This window comes from Acinonyx jubatus, chromosome E1 (assembly GCF_027475565.1).
Source record: "Acinonyx jubatus isolate Ajub_Pintada_27869175 chromosome E1, VMU_Ajub_asm_v1.0, whole genome shotgun sequence".
Lineage (NCBI taxonomy): Eukaryota > Metazoa > Chordata > Mammalia > Carnivora > Felidae > Acinonyx > Acinonyx jubatus.
The window spans coordinates 40,670,906-40,691,595 of record NC_069397.1 but is presented as its reverse complement, the minus strand read 5'-3'; the positions used below and the strand labels follow the sequence as shown (position 1 = coordinate 40,691,595).

General features: G+C 40.0%; 2 protein-coding genes across 15 annotated transcripts in view; one reads left to right on the top strand and one right to left on the bottom strand.

Annotated features, from left to right (window-relative positions):
* NBR1 (NBR1 autophagy cargo receptor) overlaps positions 1-1,083 on the bottom strand; it is a 28,408-nt gene extending 27,325 nt beyond the window's left edge. The window contains exon 1 of one of the 3 annotated variants that reach the window (XM_053212526.1): positions 619-1,083. The gene's annotated coding sequence lies outside the window, so the exon portion shown is untranslated. Of the gene's footprint in view, positions 1-264; positions 400-618 lie in introns of those variants that run through there. The other 2 variants (XM_053212528.1, XM_027048946.2) reach the window with 2 other exon arrangements.
* Positions 447-20,690, top strand: part of BRCA1 (BRCA1 DNA repair associated) — a 59,045-nt gene continuing 38,801 nt past the window's right edge. For 3 of the 12 annotated variants that reach the window (XM_053212521.1, XM_053212519.1, XM_027048935.2), the window contains exons 1-6: positions 1,135-1,478; positions 2,464-2,549; positions 9,986-10,039; positions 17,878-17,955; positions 18,920-19,008; positions 19,580-19,719. In XM_053212521.1, the coding sequence (XP_053068496.1) occupies positions 2,470-2,549; positions 9,986-10,039; positions 17,878-17,955; positions 18,920-19,008; positions 19,580-19,719 (441 nt within the window). In that variant the 5' untranslated portion in view covers positions 1,135-1,478; positions 2,464-2,469. Of the gene's footprint in view, positions 580-1,133; positions 1,542-2,463; positions 2,550-9,985; positions 10,040-17,877; positions 17,956-18,919; positions 19,009-19,579; positions 19,720-20,690 lie in introns of those variants that run through there. The other 9 variants (XM_027048938.2, XM_015069639.3, XM_053212525.1 and 6 more) reach the window with 7 other exon arrangements.

Genomic DNA, 20,690 nt, shown 5'->3' with positions numbered 1-20,690 from the left:
CCCTCTTTCTGCTGGAGAGTCGCAGCCTCCCATCAATAGATGCCGAGCGTTCTGAGCCACGGACCCCCCCCATCTCTCTGGCAGTATCCGCCGCCTCGGCCCCCTGGCCCAAACGGCTCTCTCATCCAGTCACTGAAAAGACTGGCTGCCCCCAGACACGGAAAAAGTCGCCTTCTCTTTTGCAGAATCCCTTCTGTAAACTTCCCCTAGCCCTCTCAGTGGCGACGTGCTCCCACCCCTCTGTAACCGCCGCTACTTCCTTACCAGCTCCCCGCCCCCGGGGGGCGCCTGCCGGAGGCCAGTGCAAAAACCGTTCGCTGCCAGCTCTGCTGCTCTCCCCGCGGGGTGAATCTAACATGGCGGATAGAAATAGGCCCTAGTCCCCAGTTTGAGTTTCCGACAAGATGATTGGCTCTTAACAGTTGTCTCTCAAAACTACCACCCCCCTTGATTGGCCGAGCATGCGTGGCAGGGGCTGGGCAACAGCAGCCATAACAGCACAACAACAACAAACACTGGGGCAGAGGGGCGGAACTACAAGTGCGCAATCGTGGGCCGCGGCCCATTTCCCCTTCCCAGGTAAATTCGGCGTCCACTGCATTCCCTTAGGTCACTGACCTTAGTGGACTCCTTGCCCGAGACTTGCGGGGCTGGATGGGAACTGTAGTCTTCCTGGGACTTGTAGGTTCTTTAGCCTATTCTCCGCTCTCAAGATGTGAAAACCTAACACTCCAATCCATATCTGTTGACGTGCGTAAGCGCACAGAGCTCTTCAATCTGTCAACTGGATTGCCGTGAGACTCTTGCCCGCTTCCGGTGTTGGAAGCGCCTCTCCATAAGACTACAGTTTCCAAGGAACACTGTGTCGAAGGCCTTTCGATCCGCAATGCATGCTGGAAATCGTAGTTCCCCCCCCCCCCCCCACAATCCTTTTATTTACCTAAACTGGAGACTTTCATTGCGGCGGAAATGGGGAGGGAAAGGGGCCTCTTCTTGCGAATGTTTCAGGCACTATCTTGCGCTCCTATTCAGGCCTCAGGTATTGATTTCGACCCTAGTCCCTGTGACGTAATAAGCCGCAGTCTTATGTGACGTAATAAGCCGCAACTGACAGCGTACAGGTGAGGGGGCAGGGGCCTCACAGAAAAGTGGGGGGAGAATTCTTTCTCTTCCGTCTCTTTCTAATTACGTAACGCGGGGAAGAATGGATGACCAATCGGGAGCCCGGAAAGACTCTCGGCTCTTTCTGCTCCTCCCTTCCGTGACGTATTTTGATCTCGTATTCTGAGAGGTTCTCGCTCAGCGGCCGCGGACGGTTTCCGTGGCAACAGGAAAGCGCGGGAATTACAGAAAAATTGAAAGTGCGACTGTGCGGCGAGAGCTCGCTGAGGTTTTTCTGAACTGAGGACGGCCCGGGAGGTTTTTATATAAGTGGGGCCCTGGGCCCGGGAAGCCCCGACGCTTTGCTCTGGGTAAAGGTGAGAGAGCTCGCCGGAAGGGACAGGGCCCAAGGGGTGCTCCGAGGGACAGGCAGGAAACAGGTATGGAGAGAGTGGGGAAGAACAAGATGGGCATTACCTGGCAGGCAGGGGCGGGCGGAGGGTGGAACCTGAGAAGCCTAAGAAGTTAAGTCTGGGGAAATTGGGGAGGGGGCGCCTTGTGGGTCCCGGGGTGGGGGAGGCACTGAGGACAAGGGAGGGAGCAGGGTGTGTCCGAGGGGGAATCCTGATGACAGGAACTGGAATGTGTCCCGAGGGGAATATATAGTGTAAAAAGACGGGCTGGGGTGTGTGAGAAGGGTATCCTGAGGAAGGAGGAAAGGGAGCAAGAATGTGTCGGAAAATAGGAGGAGGGTGGGTTGTGAGGGAGGGGGAGCCCTGAAGAAAGAACTGGCTTCATACACGTTTCTGAGAAGGGACAAGAAGAAAGTAGAGGGGCGTCAGCAGTCACGCATATATTGCTGGTATGATCGTACCTAAAAAGGATCTCGTACCTGAGATGAATGCAGACCAGTGAGAAACACTGGGGAAGGGCAGGGGTGGGGAGCGTTGGTTGGTATTGGTCTTGTTTTTTGAGTTTGGTTTTAAACACAAGACAAAGAAAGGAGCCAGGTGATTGGAGAAATATGAGGCTACCATCACTCACTCAGTCACCCCACTGTGGCTTTCTTTTTCTTGGAGAGAGGAATACACCAAAAGGAAGTGGTTGGAGGCTGTATGTGGGAAAAAAATAGAGAAAATAATGGTCTTTAATTACAAAAAACAATATTTTGAATCTAAAAAATAAAGCTTTTGTCATTAATTCTATGGTTGGTATGATTCTGAAGCACTCCAGTCTTAAGTTTCTCTTATTTAAAAATGACATATAATGAAACTAGTCTGTTCTTATAAATCTTTTAAAGTGACTTGTGCGTGTGTATATCCATATATATTTAAGTTGATGCCTTAAAATTCATTGGAACAGGGAGAAATGGATTTATCTGCAGATCGTGTTGAAGAAGTACAAAGTGTCCTTAATGCTATGCAGAAAATCTTAGAGTGTCCAATCTGGTAAGTCAACAGAAGGGTTTCTTAATTTGAGATTCTTCCTTTCTTGATTATATCCTATGCAAATAAGTAGAATTCACCTTACATATTTCTCCTTAGAGAAGAAAATTATACTATCTATGAAAATTAAATTATAAAAGTTGCTGCTTTTCTTAACTCAAGAGCTTTGGGAATATAGGAAGTTACTCCATTTTCTCCACTCTGCTTCTCCCCTTCCCTTTTTACTGCCTTAACACATTCAGCTCCCTATCTTTCCTAGCCCACAGATTGTCTTGATTTGTTCTACTTTGGGGTAGGGATCTGATTTGGAGTAAGTGGCCTTTTCATCCAGGCTCTAAAAACAGCTAGATCACTTGGAATGGGCATAGTTAATAGTGGCAAAATAAAATCACCACTGATTGGTGCTTGTGAATGGGTAGGTCTCCAGTTGGAACTAGTCCTGTATATTTAAATAAGAAGTCCACAGAGCATGCGACTCTTGATTTCCACTTTTTTTTTTTAATGTTTATTTATTTTTGAGGGATAGAGAACATGAGCAGGGGAGGGCAGAGAGAGAGGGGTACGGAGGATCCCAAGCAGGCTCTGTGCTGACAGCAGCGAAACTGATACGGAGCTCAAACTCAGAAACTGTGAGATCATGACCTGAGCCGAAGTCAAATGCTCAACCAACTGAGCCACCCAGGCGCCCCACTTGATCTCCACTCTTCATCTTGGGGTTGAGTTCAAGCCCCACATTAGGTGTAGAGATTACTTAAAAATAAAATCTTTAAAGAAAAAAAGAATACTGCGAATCATCAAAGTCTTTGGTAAGTCTCTGACTTTTTGAGTGAGCTTGTTTTTCTTCATCTATAAAATAAAGAGGGGACTAGAATATTCAAGGTTTTGGGACGCCTGGGGCGCTCACGGTTAAGCCTCTGACTCTTGATTTCAGCTCAGGTCATGCGTGATCTTGTGGTTTGTGGGATTGAACCCACATTGGGCTCTGGCTGACAGCATGGAGCCTGCTTGGAATTCTGTCTCCCCTTCTCTGCCCCTCCTGTGCTTACCCCCATGCACTCTCTCAAAATAAATAAACATTAACAACAACAACAAGGAATATTCAAGGCTTTTTTTTTTTTAAGTCTAGGCATAATTTACATACGGTGAAATGTAGAGATCTTAAGTGTGCAAGTCGATGAGTTTTAATCATTGTATATATCTGTGTAACATTTCCATCACCCCAGAAAGTTCAGGAGCTCTTAACTTGCTGACCCTTCATGACATTTGGAGGCCTATGGCTAGAACTATATTTCAATATAATTAGTTTCTTGTATAATTTTATATTTCTTATTTTATGCATTTAAAAGCATTACTCTGGAAGGGCGTTCATGCGCTTCACTGGCTGCCAGAGGTTATGAGCCCCAGGCAGTCACTAGGTGATACCTATGGTGGTCACTAAATCTACTTAAAAACCATACCTCAGAATGTCTTGGTGAAAAGCCAGAAAGGAAATTTAGAATCTTTCTTCTTCTCTTTACTCTGGTCATTCTGGCATCTTAACTCTTCTTCAGACTAGAACATACTCTCCTGCTTCTGAGCTTTTATGCTTGCTCTTCCCTCTGCCTGGAATTTTCTACCCTTGATAATTGAATGGCTTACAAATCTTGACTGAAATACCACCTTTTCACAGAGGCATTTCCAGACAACCCTATTTAAAATGGTAACACCTGGGGCACCTGGGTGGCTCAGTCCTTAAGCATCTGACTTTGGCTCAGGTCGTGATCTCACGGCTGGTGAGTTCGGGTCCCATATCAGGTGAGCTTGAGCCCTGCTTCCTGTCTGTCTCTCTCTCTCTCTCTCTCTCTCTCTCTCTCTCTCTCTCTCTGCCCCTTGCTCACTTGCACACTCTCTCTCTCTCTCAAAAAAACTAAACACCCTTACCCCCAACACACTCTTTATTTCCCTTTCCTGTTTTTTTTCTCCATAGTTCTTATTACTATCTAACATTCCTTATAATTTATCCTTTTTCTCTACCCTTACAGAGTTTAAACTCCACAAAGGCAGGAATTTTTGTTTTATTTACTTCCATATCCTTAGTAGTTATATACCCGGGACATAGTAGCCACTCAGTAAACGTTTGTTGAAGGTATTAAATATTAATTAACATTAATTAAATTGGTTCTTTGTTAGTTTAATGGGTTTTAATATGGTGATGGTTAGTGGTGGGTAAACATTCAAAAAATAAATTGGAAAGCTGCACCTATTGCCCCTTACCTTCAATAAAGGAGAGTAAATTCAAGTATATTTTCCTTTGTGCTTCATAAAGTTGTTTTTCATATTTGGAGTCAAGTAAATAAAATTAAAGAACATGCAAGTTGTGTTTCCAGAGAGATACAAGATTTATAAGTAACCCTCCTCTCCCTTGCCCCTCAACATTTCATCTAAATAAAAACAAGAGCTAAATGAGATTTATAGCCTACTTTATGAATCATCAGAGCCGGAGAAGCAGGAAATGACAACTAGAAAAAAATTGCTTTTGAAAAAGCAAAACTTATTCATGATAATTACAAAGAGTGATCAAAAAAGTGCTCAATAGTGTGGCATCTGGGTCCATTTATTTTACATTTCCATGGGACTCAGTTATAGAAATGTAATGTTCTTTCTCACTCTGGCAAATTAAACCATCAATTAAAAAACTCAAATACATAAAAAGTAAATACACAAGAATGAAAGTTAGTGCTAAATTTTCATTTTCAGTTAGCCGTCCTGTTATTTCTGGCTCCTTGTTATTTTTTAAGATCTATTTTCTACTAGCAATGGACTTAAGTTTTTAAACTAAAGCTTTTCATTCTGGTCATTGTTAAACCTTAAACTCGTTCACGGAGGAAGTTCTAGGATGGGAATCCTACCTACTCCACTTTTTGTTTGTTTTAAAGTTTTTAAAATTTATTTTGAGAGGAAGAGAGTACACACACACACACACACACACGTGCATGAGTGGGGAAGAGGCATAGAGAGAGGGAGAGAAAGAATCCCAAGCAGGCTCTAAGCTGCAGTGCAGAGCCCTACATGGGGCTTGAAGTCATGAACCGTGAGATCATGACCTGAGCTGAAATCAATAGTCGATGCTTAACTGACTGAGCCACTCAGGCGCCCCTGTTGTTTGTTTACCAGTGCCTAGCTAGAACAGTAGAATTTGCCATTATGTCTTAATAAATGATTCCTGATAGTGACTGCAAAGTATTATTGAGGGTAGCTAGAGGATAGGTTTCCAGCTTCTTTGAGGCCTTTTGAGCTAAAACCACTTCTGCTGACCTCTAAGTTATTGATATTTACTTCTGATAATTAGTAGTTCTTTCTAACCTTTTGCACATGACCATATAAAATTTTTGACTTTCAGAAGAGTTTGCTAAAATATGTATCCTGCTGGGTGGTGGTGGCTTTTCAACCCTAACCTAGCTTCTTTTTCCAATCACTTACCCATGTCAGAAGCCCAAAGGCAAATATGCAGGAGGTCTAAATTGCCTGAGTCAAAAAGTGTTTACAATATCTGAGGGGCACCTGGGTGGCTCAATCACTTAAGTGGTCCAACTCTGGATTTTGGCTCAGGTCATGATCTCATTGTTGGTGAAACTGAGCCCCACGCTGACAGTTGAGAACCTGCTTGGGATTCTTTCAACTCTCTCCTCTCTCTCTCTCTCTCTCTCTCTCTCTCTCTCTCTCTGTCTCTCTCTGTCCCTCCCATGCACACTCTCTCTCAAAATAAACTTAAAAAAATAATAAAATATTTGAATCATCTTTATAGTGAACATTCACTTTCATCAGGGTCTAAAAGAGGACTTTTTTCTTTTTATTCCCATTCCCTTTTCAAGGTTTTTTTCAAGTCATTACCTTTTTACATATTGGAGTTTTCATCTGTTTAAAGTTTGTGTTTACAGTATGTTTGTATAGCTTGGCTCATAATTACCATGCTGAAACATAATTATTTCAGAATTGAGGCAGTGGTGAGAATGAAAGCCATCTGGCATCATAGCTAAATCCAATTTTGCCTTTGCCGAGAATTTCTTTGATATGTAGCTTATCTGAGGAATAGTGATTTAGTAGCAAATCGAGTTCTCTTTGTTGGGTGGTTTTCTTTTTAAAATCACATTAGGTCTGGATAATAATTCTCACATTGATAGAAGTCATCTCAGATTGTGAACATTTTCCCAAGTAGCGTTTAATTTTATTCTGACAATAACCTAAAGAGACTGGTAGAGTGGGTGACAGAGAAGGAACCTGATGTTCAGGTCGAGGGCTTGGCCTGAGGTCACTCTGCTAATAAAAAAGGGAACTGATAGTAGAAACCTGGCCTTCTGACTTACTCTGATATTCTTTTCTCCGTTACCCTGTGTTGCGTCAGAAGCCCCATGATCACAAGAGTTGTGTTACCAAACCTTTCACAACGAGACTATTGTCCCCCAGCTTTTCTTGTGATCCTTTTCTAAAAAGTTAACATTTAATGAAAAGACCCACATTCTTGTCACACACAGGTTACCTGTTTTTTGATGTCCTGGCTGAACTGAACCAGAAATCTGTTGCTAAAGCTCTCGTTCAGAATAAAAGATAAAAACTTAAAATTGCCTATAGGTTTCTACCTGCTCAGGCTCCTGGCTGCCTCTCCGAGCTCTTCTAGTGCTTCCCCTGCAGGCCTGCTCACTGTCCTTCAAAAACACTGGGCATGGTCCTGCTCAGAGTCGGCCTTCTCTGCTCCCTCTGCTGGAATGTTCTTCTCCCAATTGTTGCACAGCTTGTTTCCTCACATGCAACTGTCTGCCAGTGTCACCTCAATCAGGCCTTTCCTGATCATTCCGTATACATCTCCCACCCCAGCACTCCCTATTCCTGTTACTGAGCTTTATTTTTATTTCTAGCCCTTATTCTCCTATGTTCTTGTTTAATTCTCAATTAACTATCTACCACAGCTAAAATGAAAGTTCTATGAGGACAGGCTTTGTTTTGTCCACTGCTGTATGTCACATCCCCAGGAACAGTACTTGTATACGGTAGGTGCCCAATGAACATTTGTTCTATTAATAAATGAAAGAGTCTCAAGAAGATCTTAAGATTTTCTAGAAAATAAGAAAGATTTTGTGAATGGACCCACAAGGATGGGAATTTGGGTGACCAATTTTCTTTTCTCAAAATTTTAATCGTTTTCTAAGCTTGTTTTTTATTTTCTAAATTTTCTTCAGTGTTTGTCACATTCTTTTTACAAAGTGATCACAAGCCAAGCATCATGTACCTCCTGAAGTGACATAATAAAAGTCCTAGCACACAGTGCCACCTGTAAAGTGTTCTTGCCAAAAAAACCAAACCTGAATTGATCGAGCCTGTAAGTCTAGTTTATAGGAAATAGAGGCAAGAGGAACATGCTAAACCATATCATAGGGTTACAATCAGTAAAATCCAGAATGAGGGAAATGATGTAGATCAAATGACGTATTGATGTACTTTTTAAAAATTTTTTTCTTTTTATTTATTTATTTTGATAGGGAGAATGAGCAGGGGAGAGAGAGGGAGAGAGAGAGAGAAGGAGAGAGAGAATTCCAAGCCGCCTCCACACTGGCTCCACACTGTCAGTGTGGAGCCCTACGCGGGGCTTGAACTCACGAACTGTGAGATCATGACCTGAGCTGAAACCAAGAGTCAGACACTCAACCAACTGAGCCACCCAGGCACCCTCAGCTGACATACTTCTTAAAATAAATGACAAGGGGAAAAAAGGAAGGGAAAATCTATAGATTAAAAGACATTTGAGGGGTGCCTGGGTGGCTCAGTCAATTAATCATCCAACTTTGGTTCATGTCATGATCTCCCAGTTTGTGAGTTCGAGCCCCGAGTCGTGCTGTGAGCTGACAGCTTGGAACCTGGAGCCTGCTTCAGATCCTGTGTCTCCCTCTCTCTCTCTGCCCCTCCCCCACATATGATCTCTCTTTCTCTCTCTCTCTCTTTCTCAATATAAAAAACATTAAAAAAAAAAAAAAAAGACAAGATATACCAGCCAAATGCAATGCATGGATCTTATTTGAATCCTGATCTAAACAGATTAAATTATTTAATTTTAAGAGATAATGAGGGAAATTGGAGTATTACATATTAGATGGTATAAGGGAAATTATTTTTTTAAGAGTAATGGTTTCATGGTCATCTTGAAAAGATCTTTATTTTTTAAAAACTTTGTTTTGAAATATCTATAATTGAAATGAATGATTCCTGGAATTAATTTATAAATATTTTTAATGTTTATTTTGGGGAGAGAGAGAGCACACACGCGTGTGAGTGCACGTGCGTGAGCAGGGGAGGGGCAGAGAGAGGGAAACAGAATTTGAAACGGGCTCTATGCTGACAGCAGAGAACCTGACATGGGGCTGAAACTCACAAACTGTGAGATCATGACCTGAGCCGAAGTTGGTGCTTAACTGAGCCACCCATGCACCCCTCTTGGAATTTATTTTAAAGTAATCTGAGCTCATGGGTGCTTGGGTGGCTCAGTGGGTTAAGTGAGCGATTCTTGATTTTGGCTCAGGTCAAGATCTCATAGGTTTGTGAGTTCAAGCCCCTCATTGGGCTCCACACTTTCAGTGTGGAGCCTGCTTGGGATTCTCTCTTTCTTCCTTTCTCTCTCTGCCCCTCCCCACTCTCTCTTTCTCTCAGAATAAATAAATAAACTTAAAAAAAAATAATCTGGGCCTTGAGTGGGTACTGGTGTGTATATAAGACTGGCTTTGGTCAAAAATTGTTGTAACTGAGTGATGGTACATGGAGTTCATTTTACTATTTTATTTGTGTAAATGCTTGAAATTTTCCATACTAAGAAATTTAAGCGGCGCCTGTCTGGCTCAGTCAGTAGAGCATGCAACTCTTGATCTCTGGGTCCTGAGTTTGAGTTCCATGTTGGATGTAGAGATTACTTTAAATTAAAAGAAAATAATAAATTTAAAATAAAAAGGTAGTCACATGTGAAAGAAGTTCTGTGAGGGAATCCAAAAGAAATACAAGAAGTTTTTTGTCTTTGTAGAGCTTAAAGTTTAGGTAAGATATACATAGGATGTTTCCTCACAAAGATAGCTCAAAAAAGTGTATCGGTGAAAATTTATTAATAATGGAGCAATGTCAGCTAATCTTTTAAACGCTAAAGATAATAATAGTAATAATAATAATAAGATAATGTAATATAGAATGTTGACTAGAGTAATATATTCTGTTTTGGTATCTGGAAGCTCAGGAGGGAAGGATCCTGCTTTCTGCTGTATTTTTGGCTCCTAGCACAGCAGACATTTAATAAATATTTATGAAATGAACTTAAAGCCTTACTTTGACTTAGTTATAGCAACTTAAAGTTGAACTTCTTTACCAAGATTATATTTATTTTGAAATGAATTATTGAGCCTCATTTCTTATTTTTTGTATCCTTCTAGTCTGGAGTTGATCAAAGAGCCTGTTTCCACAAAGTGTGATCACATATTTTGCAAGTAAGTTCGAATGTTTTATGTGGCTCCATTATTAGCTTTTGCGCTTATTCACAACATAGGAAATACCTAACTTTGTACAAGCTTTTGCTACTCCAGTTAAGTGAAAAAGAAAAATCTAACTCTGCTTCATTCTGCCTCAGAGTACTTAGAAAGTCACTGGAAGTTGGTTGTAACCATAGTTCTTGGGAAAATATTGGCACATTTATCTGGTGGGATGTGAAATCATTTTGAACAGCTGTTTGTTTTTGTGTCCATGGGTGGAGGCAGATTGCAAGCGATTGTGCAATAAGCAAATTGTGTTCCAGCTTTCCCTGTTTCTCCTTTACTGTTATTTCTTTCTGTTTGTCCCTCTGCATTCTCCCTTCTTAGGTGCTATGTTTTTGCCTGCTTCATAATCCTTGTGAAGATAGGAAAGGATCTGATACCAGTTTATTTTTAGGCTGAAATTCATGCATACCAATGATTGGAATTATATTTACATTTTTAAGGATCTTGCCTTTTGAAAATGTTTGTTTATTTGATGAGCTAGAGCGTGGGCGTTGGGGGGGGGGGAGGGGGCAGAGGGAGAGTGAGAACCTTAAATAGGCTCCAGGCTCAGTGTGGAGCCCAACACAGGGGATGATCTCACAGTTGTGAGATCATAACCTGAGCCTAAATCAAGAGTCGGACGCTTAACTAACAGCCACCCAGGCACCCCTAAAATGTTTTTTGATGAAAGAATTTGGGAAAACGTTTGGTAGGCAATTTGGTAAAACGAGGGGTTCTCTCCTCTCCCTGTTGTTAAGCTGTGATTGAGACTTGCCCTGAATGCCAACTAATTTGTTTTTGGGTATCTTTTTTCCTTTTTGATCGGAAAAGCAAGGCATGTCCATGGTAATGAGTTTACTAGCAAATGGTTATGTGATGTGTATTTCCCTCCTACCCGCAAACCCCTGCTTCCCCCTTTCCTCCATCTTTTTACCCATCGTGGGGCTCAAACTTAAACCCTAAGATCGAGTCATATGCTCTACCAACTGAGCCAGCCAGGTGTCTCCTCAGGAATTTTTTAATTCAGGACTTCTTGACTTGGGATTCATGAATGGTTTTCATGAATTTCCTAGAATTATATTCAGTTTTAAGTTTAATTATGTTAAAAGCTATAGACATGTGCAGTTTCCTAGGAAAGATAGTCCATAATTTTAATCAGATTCTTAGAATGTTTCCATAACCTAAAAAATGTGAAGTGCTTCTGAGATAAAGATAAAGAGGGCTGGCTGAAGCTGAAGGAAACCTGTTCCCCTGGAGGGATATGCAAACTCAAGTCTGGCAGGCCCCTTTCTTCCTCTGAATTCTGCCTTATTCTTCCCATTCATCTGTCCCAGCTGGGATCCAGAGCCCATTCCTATTGCCCTTCACCCCTTTCCCACACCACCCCACTGGTCTGCTCCCATGAGTTTCCTTCTGATTCCCCAGGCCCTTCTCCCTGTCAGGTGCCAAGGCAGCACAGCTTTATCACTCTGCTTTGAGGATTTTTAGTTTTGTGGCCCCTAGAGAGAAGCTTATCAAACTATCGTGGTATAAAACTGGTTTCTTTGTAGATTGGTACTTTTGTAAAACAAAATTTAAAAGTCCCAGTATTTGGGGCACCTGGGTAGCTCAGTTGGTTGAGTGTCGGACTTTGGCTCAGGTCATGATCTCATGGTTCATGAGTTCGAGCCCTGTGTTGGTCTCTGTGTGACAGCTCGGAGCCTGGAGCCTGCTTCAAATTCTGTGTCTCCTTTTCTTTCTGCCTCTCCCCCACTCGTGCTCTGTCTCTCTGTCTCAAAAATAAACATTAAAAAAAAAAAAAAAGAAATGGGAATGCAAGCTGGTGCAGCCACTCTGGAAAACAGTATGGAGGTTCCTCAAAAAACTAAAAATAGAACTACCCTACAACCCAGCAGTTGCACTACTAGGCATTTATCCACGGGATACAGGTGCTGTTTTGAAGGGATACATGCACCCCCATGTTTATAGCAGCACTATCAACAATAGCCCAAGTATGGAAAGAGCCCAAATGTCCATCAACAGATGAATGGATAAAGAAGATGTGGGATATATATACAATGGAGTATCAAAAAGAATGAAATCTTGCCATTTGCAACTACGTGGATGGAACTGGAGGGTATTATGCTAAGTGAAATTAGGCAGGGAAAGACAAAAATCATATCACTTCACTCATATGAGGACTTTAAGAGACAAAACAGATGAACGTAAGGGAAGGGAAGCAAAAATAATGTAAAAACAGGGAGGGGGACAAAACAGAAGAGACTCATAAATATGGAGAACAAACTGAGGGTTACTGGAGGGGTTGTGGGAGGGAGAATGGGCTAAATGGGCAAGGGGCATTAAGGAATCTACTCCTGAAATCATTGTTTCACTATGCTAACTAATTTGGATGTAAATTTTAAAAAATAAAAAATAAAATAAAATAATGAAAAAAGGAAAAGAAATGAATACTCTGAAAGTCCCCCAAATTAGTTTGTGCCACTGTGATTTTACTGGTTTTTATCAGCTTAAAAAATCTGAAGCCACCCTTCAGAAAACATACTACATTTCCTTAAAAAATATATTGTCTTGGGGCACCTGGATGGCTCAGTTGATTAAGCGTCCAACTTCAGCTCAGGTCATGATCTCATGGGTCGTGAGTTTGAGCCCCGCATCAAGCTGTGCAGACAGCTCAGAGCCTGGAGCCTGCTTCGGATTCTGTGTCTCCCTCTCTCTCTGCCTGTCCCCCACTCACACTCTATCTCTCTCTCAAAAATGAGTAAACATTAAAGAAAAAATTTTTTAATGTATTGTCTTTCCTTAAGCATTGGGCTTTAGAAAGTCAAGAAGCCAGAAACTTGGGGTGCCTGGTCGGCTTATTCGGTGGAGCACATGACTGTTGGTCTCAGGGTTGTGAGTTCAAGCCTCCTGTTGGATGTGAAGATTACTTAAAATCTTTAAAAAAAAAAAAAAAGCCCCGTACTTGTCTCAGACATTTTTATTGAGAACCTCATGCAGGACTTTTGTATGTGTTCTCATTCAATTGGTGTATCACATAGATTCCCCAAAGCTCTAAAACAGAATTTAACAAATTCTTCTCAGCCCTCAAAGATATGCCAGTGTTCTATTGGCCTGTTGGTTCTTTCCTTAACTGAGTCTTTTCAAGTCATATACAAGCTCATTTTCTCTTTTTAGTTAACAACCATGAAGAATCTGTTCTTTTTCTAGCGTAAGGAAAAATCGGAACTTGTATCTTAGTTGATTTCTACTTAACTACTTCCCCTGCGTTATTTATGTAATTATTGTACAGGCTACAACACTCTGTAACTTAGCTGGTCACTATGGCTTAGCTACTGTATTCTGCAGTACTCTGTTCAGGAAATTCCCTCCCTATCCCTACTATGAATTGTTTAATTGTACCATTTGCCAGTATAATTCACTGATGCCTCCTAGGGCCATTATGGTAGAGTATAGGTAGGATTTGCATCTTCTCGAGGAGTGGTAGCCTAGTCTGTGGCTCTTTAAAGGGGATTTATATACAATACGGGAAGGTTTTTGACACCCCGGTCCCCTATACTAGAGAGTTGTCATTAAGCATCTGTATAGGTGAAGAAAGGCCCTGGTGTCCTTGACCATACCTACTACATTCACTTTCTCTGGTAGAAAGAGTGTGGACCTGGCTGCAATTCAGTCCTGATCCAGTATCACCTTCACCACTTGATTACTGTGTGTTCTGGGGAAAATCTGTACTGTAAAATGGAGATAATACATCACGGTTGTTGTGTAGATTAAGAGAGGGCACTGCACATTCAAGGACACGGCCAGTAAGCAGTGCTGTCTCTGTCTGCTGGTTCACCATTCCTACTGCTTTTTCAGCTCCGTTAATCTCTTCTTTCCTGGTTCTTTTCACTGCCAATGTCTGCTCCCTCCCCCAGTCACCTCCCTCGCCTGAATATTCTGTTTTTCATGATTGCAAGGATTTTATTTTGCTTTTCCACTGAATCCCTTGCATCTAACACAGTACTGGACATTTAGTAAATATCAGTGGTATGAGTGAACCCCTACTTTTAACTATCATCCCCACAGCAATCTCTACTGCTCTTTTTCCTTTATTTCCTTTCTACCTCTTTTTCCTCTGAGTCTTTTGTCTTCGTCCTAAGGGAACGTTAGATCTTTGCAGACACCACCAGTCAATGGCAAGAGTTGTTTTTTTGTTGTTGTTGTTTCTTTGTTTTTAAGGAAGCAAACTTATTAGAATATGGTGCATGTGTTCATGTCTTCTTAGCCATATTCATTGTCTGAGATAACCAACAAAATTGTTCTCCAGAGCCAGTCTAACAACCCAACTGTCCCAGAAGGCTGGCACCTTCTTCATTCCTTAGACTGCTAGTGAGCCACTTGGTTATGCCAGATACCACATCTGTGAATATAAAATATGAGCATATTTTCTCCCTGCCTTGAGTTTTTTTTTTTTAACATTTTTATTGAAATATAGTTTACATGCTATAAAATTCACCCATTTTAAGTGTACAGTTCAGGGTGTTCTTTTAGTATATTCACAGTTGTGCAACCATCACCACAGTCTAAGTTAGAACATTTTAATCACCCCAGAAAGACATTCTGTACCCATTAGCAGCTAACCCATTCCCGCCTCCCACCTCCTCTTAGGAAACCACAAATTTACCTTTTGTCTTTTACAGATTTGTCTGTTCTGGATATTTCATATAAATGAAATCATACAATATTTGGTCATTTGTGTCTGACTTCTTTTCAATTAACATGTTTTCAAGGTTCATCTGTATTGTAGCCTGTATCAGTACTTTTGTTCTTTTTTGTTTTTTAATTCAAGTTTGTTAGCATATAGTGCAACAATGATTTCAGGAGTAGATTCCTTAATGCCCCTTACCCATTTAGCCCATTCCCCCTCCCACAACCCCTCCAGAATCCCTTTGTTTGTTCTCTATATTTAAGAGTCTCTTATATTTTGTCCCCCTCCCTGTTTTTATATTATTTTTGCTTCCCTTCCTTTATGTTCATGTGGTTTGTATCTTAAAGTCCTCATATGAGTGAAGTCATATATTTGTCTTTCTCCCACTAATTTCGCTTAGCCTAATACCCTCTAATTCCATCCACATAGTTGCAAATGGCAAGATTTCATTCTTTTTGATTGCTAAGTAATACTCCATTGTATATATATCCCACATCTTCTTTATCCATTCATCTGTTGATGGACATTTGGGCTCTTTCCATACTTTGGCTATTGTTGATAGTGCTGCTGTAAACATTGGGGTGCATGTGCCCCTTTGAAACAGCATTCCTATATCCCTTGGCTAAATACCTAGTAGTGCAATTGCTGGGTTGTAGGGTAGTTCTATTTTTAGTTTTTTGAGGAACCTCCATACTGTTTTCCAGAGCAACTGCACTAGTTTGCATTCCCTTTTTTTTTTTTTTTTTTAAGATTTAATTTTTGGGGCACCTGGGTGGCTCAGTTGGTTGAGCGTCCAACTTCGGCTCAGGTCATGATCTCACAGTTCATAGGTTCGAGCCCCGCATCAGGCTCTGTGCTGACCGCTTGCTCAGAGCCTGGAGCCTGCTTCAGATTCTATTTCTCCTTCTGTCTCTGGGCCTCCCCCACTCACACTTTGTCTCACTGTTTTTCAAAAATATATAAATTTAAAAAATAAAAATAAAAAAAAAAAGATTTAATTTTCAGGATGCCTGGCTGGCTCAGTCAGTAGAGCATGTGACTTGATCTCAGGATCATGAGTTCAAGCCCCACATTGAGCATGGCAACTACTTTTTTTTAAAAAAGTAAAAAAATAAAGATTTTAGGGTCACCTGGGTGGCTCAGTCGATTAAGCATCTGACTTCGGCTCAGGTCATAATCTCATGGTTTGTGTGTTCTAGCCCCATATCGGGTTCTCTGCTGTCAGCCCAGACCCTGCTTTGGATTCTTTGTCCCCCTCTCTGTCTGTCTCTCTCCTGCTCTTGCTTGCTCTCACTCTTTCAAATAAATATTTTTAAAAAATTATAAAGATTTTTATCTTTAAGTAATCTCTATACCCAATGTGGGGCTCAAACTCAAAACCCTGAGATTAAGAGTCACATGCTTATCCAAGCAGGCACCCTAGTACTTTGTTCTTTTTTATGGCTGAATAATATTCCATTGAGTGGATATACCACATTTTATCTATTTATTCATCAGTTATGGACATTTGGATTGTTTCGGCTTCTTGGCTATTATGAATAATGCTGCTCTGAACATTTGTGTACAGGTTTTGTGTGGACTTATGTTTTCATTTCCCCAGGGAAGAAACCTACGAGTAGAGTTGCAGAGTCCTATGGTAACTCTTTAATATTTTAAGGAATTGCCAAACTTTTCCAAAGTGGCTGCCTTGTTTTCTATTCCCACCAGCAATGAATGAGGATTTGAGTTTCTCCACATCTTCTGCAGTACTTATTTTTGAGTATAGTCATCCTAGTGGACATCAAGTAGCATCTCATTGTGGCTTTGATTTGCATTCTCCTAATGGCTAATAATATTGAACATCTTTTCATGTGCTTATTGACCGTTTGTATATCTCCTTTGGAGATAATGTCTATTCAAATCCTTTGCCAATTTTTCAGTTGGGTTATTTCTGTGTTTATTATTGAGTTGTAAGGGTTCTTTGTATATCCTGAATACAAGTCTCTTAACAGATAAAAGATTTGCAAATATTTTCTCCCATTTTGTGAATTGGCCTTTCACTTTCTTCATGGTATTTGTAGCACAAAAGTTTTTAAGTTTCATACAGTCCAGTGTATCTGGACATTTTCTTTGTTTATTTGTGTATTTAAGAAATCATTGCTGGGACGTGCGGGTGGCTCATTCGCCTGGGTGGCTTAGATCTCATAGTTGTGAGATCGAGTCCTGTGTCAGGCTTCACACCCAGTGTGGAGCCTGCTTAAGATTCTCTCTCTCTCTCTCTCTCTCTCTCTCTCTCTCTCTGTCTCTCTCTCTCTCCCTCCCTCCCTCTCTCTCTTTCTCTCTTTCACCCTCTCTCCCCCTCAGCCCCTCCCCTGCTCACATGCACAAACAAGCTCACTCTCGTGCTCTTTCTCTCTCAAAAAAAGAAAGAAAGCATTGCTTAACCCAAGGTCATAAAGATTTATAGTTTTAGTTCTCACATTTAATTCTGTGATCCATTTGAATTAATTTTTTTGTATTATATATTAGGAATTTAGCTTCTTCTTTTTGCATGTGAATATTTAGTTGTCCTAGCACTATTTGTTGGTATTTGTTGACTGTTTTTTTTTTTTTCTATTTAATTGTCTTGGTGAAAATCATTGTTGAAAATCAATTGACCTTAGCTACATGGGTTTTTCTGTACTCTCAATTCTGTTTCATCGATATATATGTCTGTCCTTATGCCAACATCACACTGTCTTGATTTACTCTAGCTTTGTAGCGATGTGCTGAGTTTTAAAACTAATTATAATTGTTTTAAACTATTTACCACTTATATCTAATTATGCAGCATGATATAATTATGAATATATCACTAAATATGCCATATTAACTTTTTAATATGTTTTATTTGATCATAACAGCAAGCCATATGCATGTAAGTTCAGTTTTCATAGATCGTTGCTTATGTAGTTTGGTTTTCTGCTTATGCAGCATCTAAAAACAATTAAAGAAAGCCATTGGTTGTAATTCACCTGCATTACCTTGAAAATGGCTCTTAAGGGCAGTGGTGAGATTATCTTTTCATGGCTGTTTGCCTTTTGAGTACTCTCTGTACAAAAAAAAAGTAACTTGAAGTGTTCTTTTCATTCCTTATAATTTATAGATTTTGTATGCTGAAACTTCTCAACCAGAGGAAAGGGCCTTCACAGTGTCCTTTGTGTAAGAATGATATAACCAAAAGGTATCTGATTTGGGTAGTGATGGGAGGTTGGATGAAACAACAGTAGGGAAAAGTAGAAATTCCTTAATAATATATTGGTGTTCCTGTCAAACTATTCATCACTAGAAAAATGTACAAATGGATATTCAGCTGACAGAATAAATTATTTCTAAAGTCATTTTCTTGAAAGTTTTATTGTATATCTGTCTTATAAAGGTATTAGGAATTCATTGCCTCTTTCTAATGCTTCTGAATGGCACAAGAACTTGTAGTCTTATCTAAAGTGGGACTATATCATTTTGCCCTCATTGTCTCCTGGTCCTGCTTTTATTTTTCTTGCATTTGTTTCCACTTAATTATTTACGCACACACAGTGTGTTTACATATTGTGGGTCCCTCTGGTCAGAATGTAAGTTCTTTTGGGGCACTGGCTTTTTCTGTCTCAGTCAACACTGTTTTTTCAGTGTTTGGCACATAGTAGTCACAGAGATATTTAAACAAATAAATGAATTATATTGCCCTACAACTTTCCTAAACCAGAATCTCTCTTCGGACATTATCATCTGTGCTTTTGAAATAACGTCATCATCATTTCACAGAAATCCTTGAAAGCTCAAATTAGGAGGTTGAGTGGATGAGGTTCAAGTGTTAAGAATGGGAAGTTCTCTATGCAGTAGACTTATATCTACTATGTATTCAGAGTACTATTATTTTAGATAGCTATAGGCTTTTGATAGGCTTGAATGGCCAAAAAAGAGAGAGAGAGAGAGAGAGAGAGAAAAGAACAACCGATACTGCTACGTACCTTCTGATGTGGGTGATGTTTAATTATACTGTAATGTCACTAATAGCTGTATTCTCTGAATATAATTTTTCTACTGTTGCTACATTTACTTTATTTGTTTACATGTCTTTCCTTATTTTAGTGTCCTTTAAAAGTTGATCATCCTTTGCTGAATATGTTTCTCAATCAATTTAATTTCAGAAGCCTACAGGAAAGTACAAGATTTAGTCAACTTGTTGAAGAGCTGTTGAACATCATTCATGCTTTTGAGCTTGACACAGGATTGCAGTGTAAGTGTTGCATAGCCCTAGGGGCCAGTTCTCAAGTGGTTGTCCATTGAAACTCGGGAAGTTTTCACAATTATTTTCTGTGAATAAGCAATAAGATCTTTTGGTCTAGGTTAACTTTAAATCTTTATCTGTTGATTTATTTTTTAAATTATTCCCACTGGTCTCACCCCTTATTTTATAGGTTCTGAGATGTGCATTTTTCACATTTCACATCTCCCAAATTGGGAGCAATTTACCACCTGTGCTGTGTTAGTGCTTAATGTAATGTGTTTTCTAAGTGGTACAGAAAATAATGGTGCATCTTGCATTGTTGACATCTTAGATTTAGGGAAATATGGTATTAATAGGTAAATTTGTTAGTATTGAGGTAGGGGGAAAAGATTAGAAATAACTTTGACAGTCTGTGTGTTTCCTAGGAGTAGAATTTCCAGAGTTGATTAAAAAAATGAGAGGTAGTCTTTAATGCATTGTCTTAACAAAACAGTGTACACAGAATTTCTCTTGGTTCTTTGATACAATTACTATATTTTTTTCTAACTACAAAAATAACATTTTCCTTTCTAATTCACAGTTGCAAACAGCTATAACTTTTCAAAAAAGGAAAATAACTCTCCTGAGCATCTGAAGGAGGAGGTTTCTATTATCCAAAGTATGGGCTATCGAAACCGTGCTAAAAGACTTCGACAGAGTGAACCTGAAAACCCTAGCTTGGTAAAGCCATTTTCATTTATTCTAGTGACATCTGTTTACTGAGCGTTGTGAATTAGTGAAGGTGCTAGATGCTTGTGGATTTACATAAAAAGTTAGTAAACAAGGTAAGATGGTAAATTAAGTGGTTGATCAAGAGTTAGAAGAGCCAAGAGAAGGTCTTTATACCTAGTGTGGGCAAGAGAGACCTTCTGGGCCCTTCCCCTGCTTTAGTGCTTTATCCATTCTGATGCTTGTCTAAATTAGCCGCATGGTCACTGATGGTTTTAAGTTTTAAGCTTGCTAGTTTTTATTTTTTCTAATACTTATTTATTTATTTTGAGAGAGAGAAAGAAAATGGGGCAGAGGGAGAGGGAGAGAGGGAATCCCAAGCAGGCTGTGCTCTAACAGCGCAGAGCCTACACGGGGCTTAATCTCACAAATCAAGGGATCATGACCTGAGCCAAAACTGAGTCAGACGCTTAACCGACTGAACTACCCAGGCACCCTACTCGCTAGTTTTTAAAATAACCATCTTACAGTAATTCTCCAGGCATGAGGAAGTATGTCCTAATTTGTTTCCTTTGAAAAGTTGCCTGGAAAAAAAATCAGTTTTTACCATTTGAAAATTACTTCAATTTAAAAGATGCAATTGTCAGAGAAAATGCAGTGATTTGCTCTGTTGTTGCTTGTATATGAATGAATAATGCAGATCTTAAAGTAATAGTTCTCATGGTACCAGCATTCATTTTTCAGTAGATGTTTAAGGACTCAAAAAGAAGGAAACCTTCATCAGAATAATGTTGGAGTTTTAAATATTCTTACCCATTCTGAATGTTCTTAGGATTGCTGGGTTTTTATTCATAACCCTGTTATCAGATATGATTGGGGATGTGTACTAAATGAAGTTCATTCCCTTTCTATGCTATAATATAAAGTATTAGATTCAAAATCTGTTTTTCTTTACTTCAAAAAATCACATAGATAAAACATTC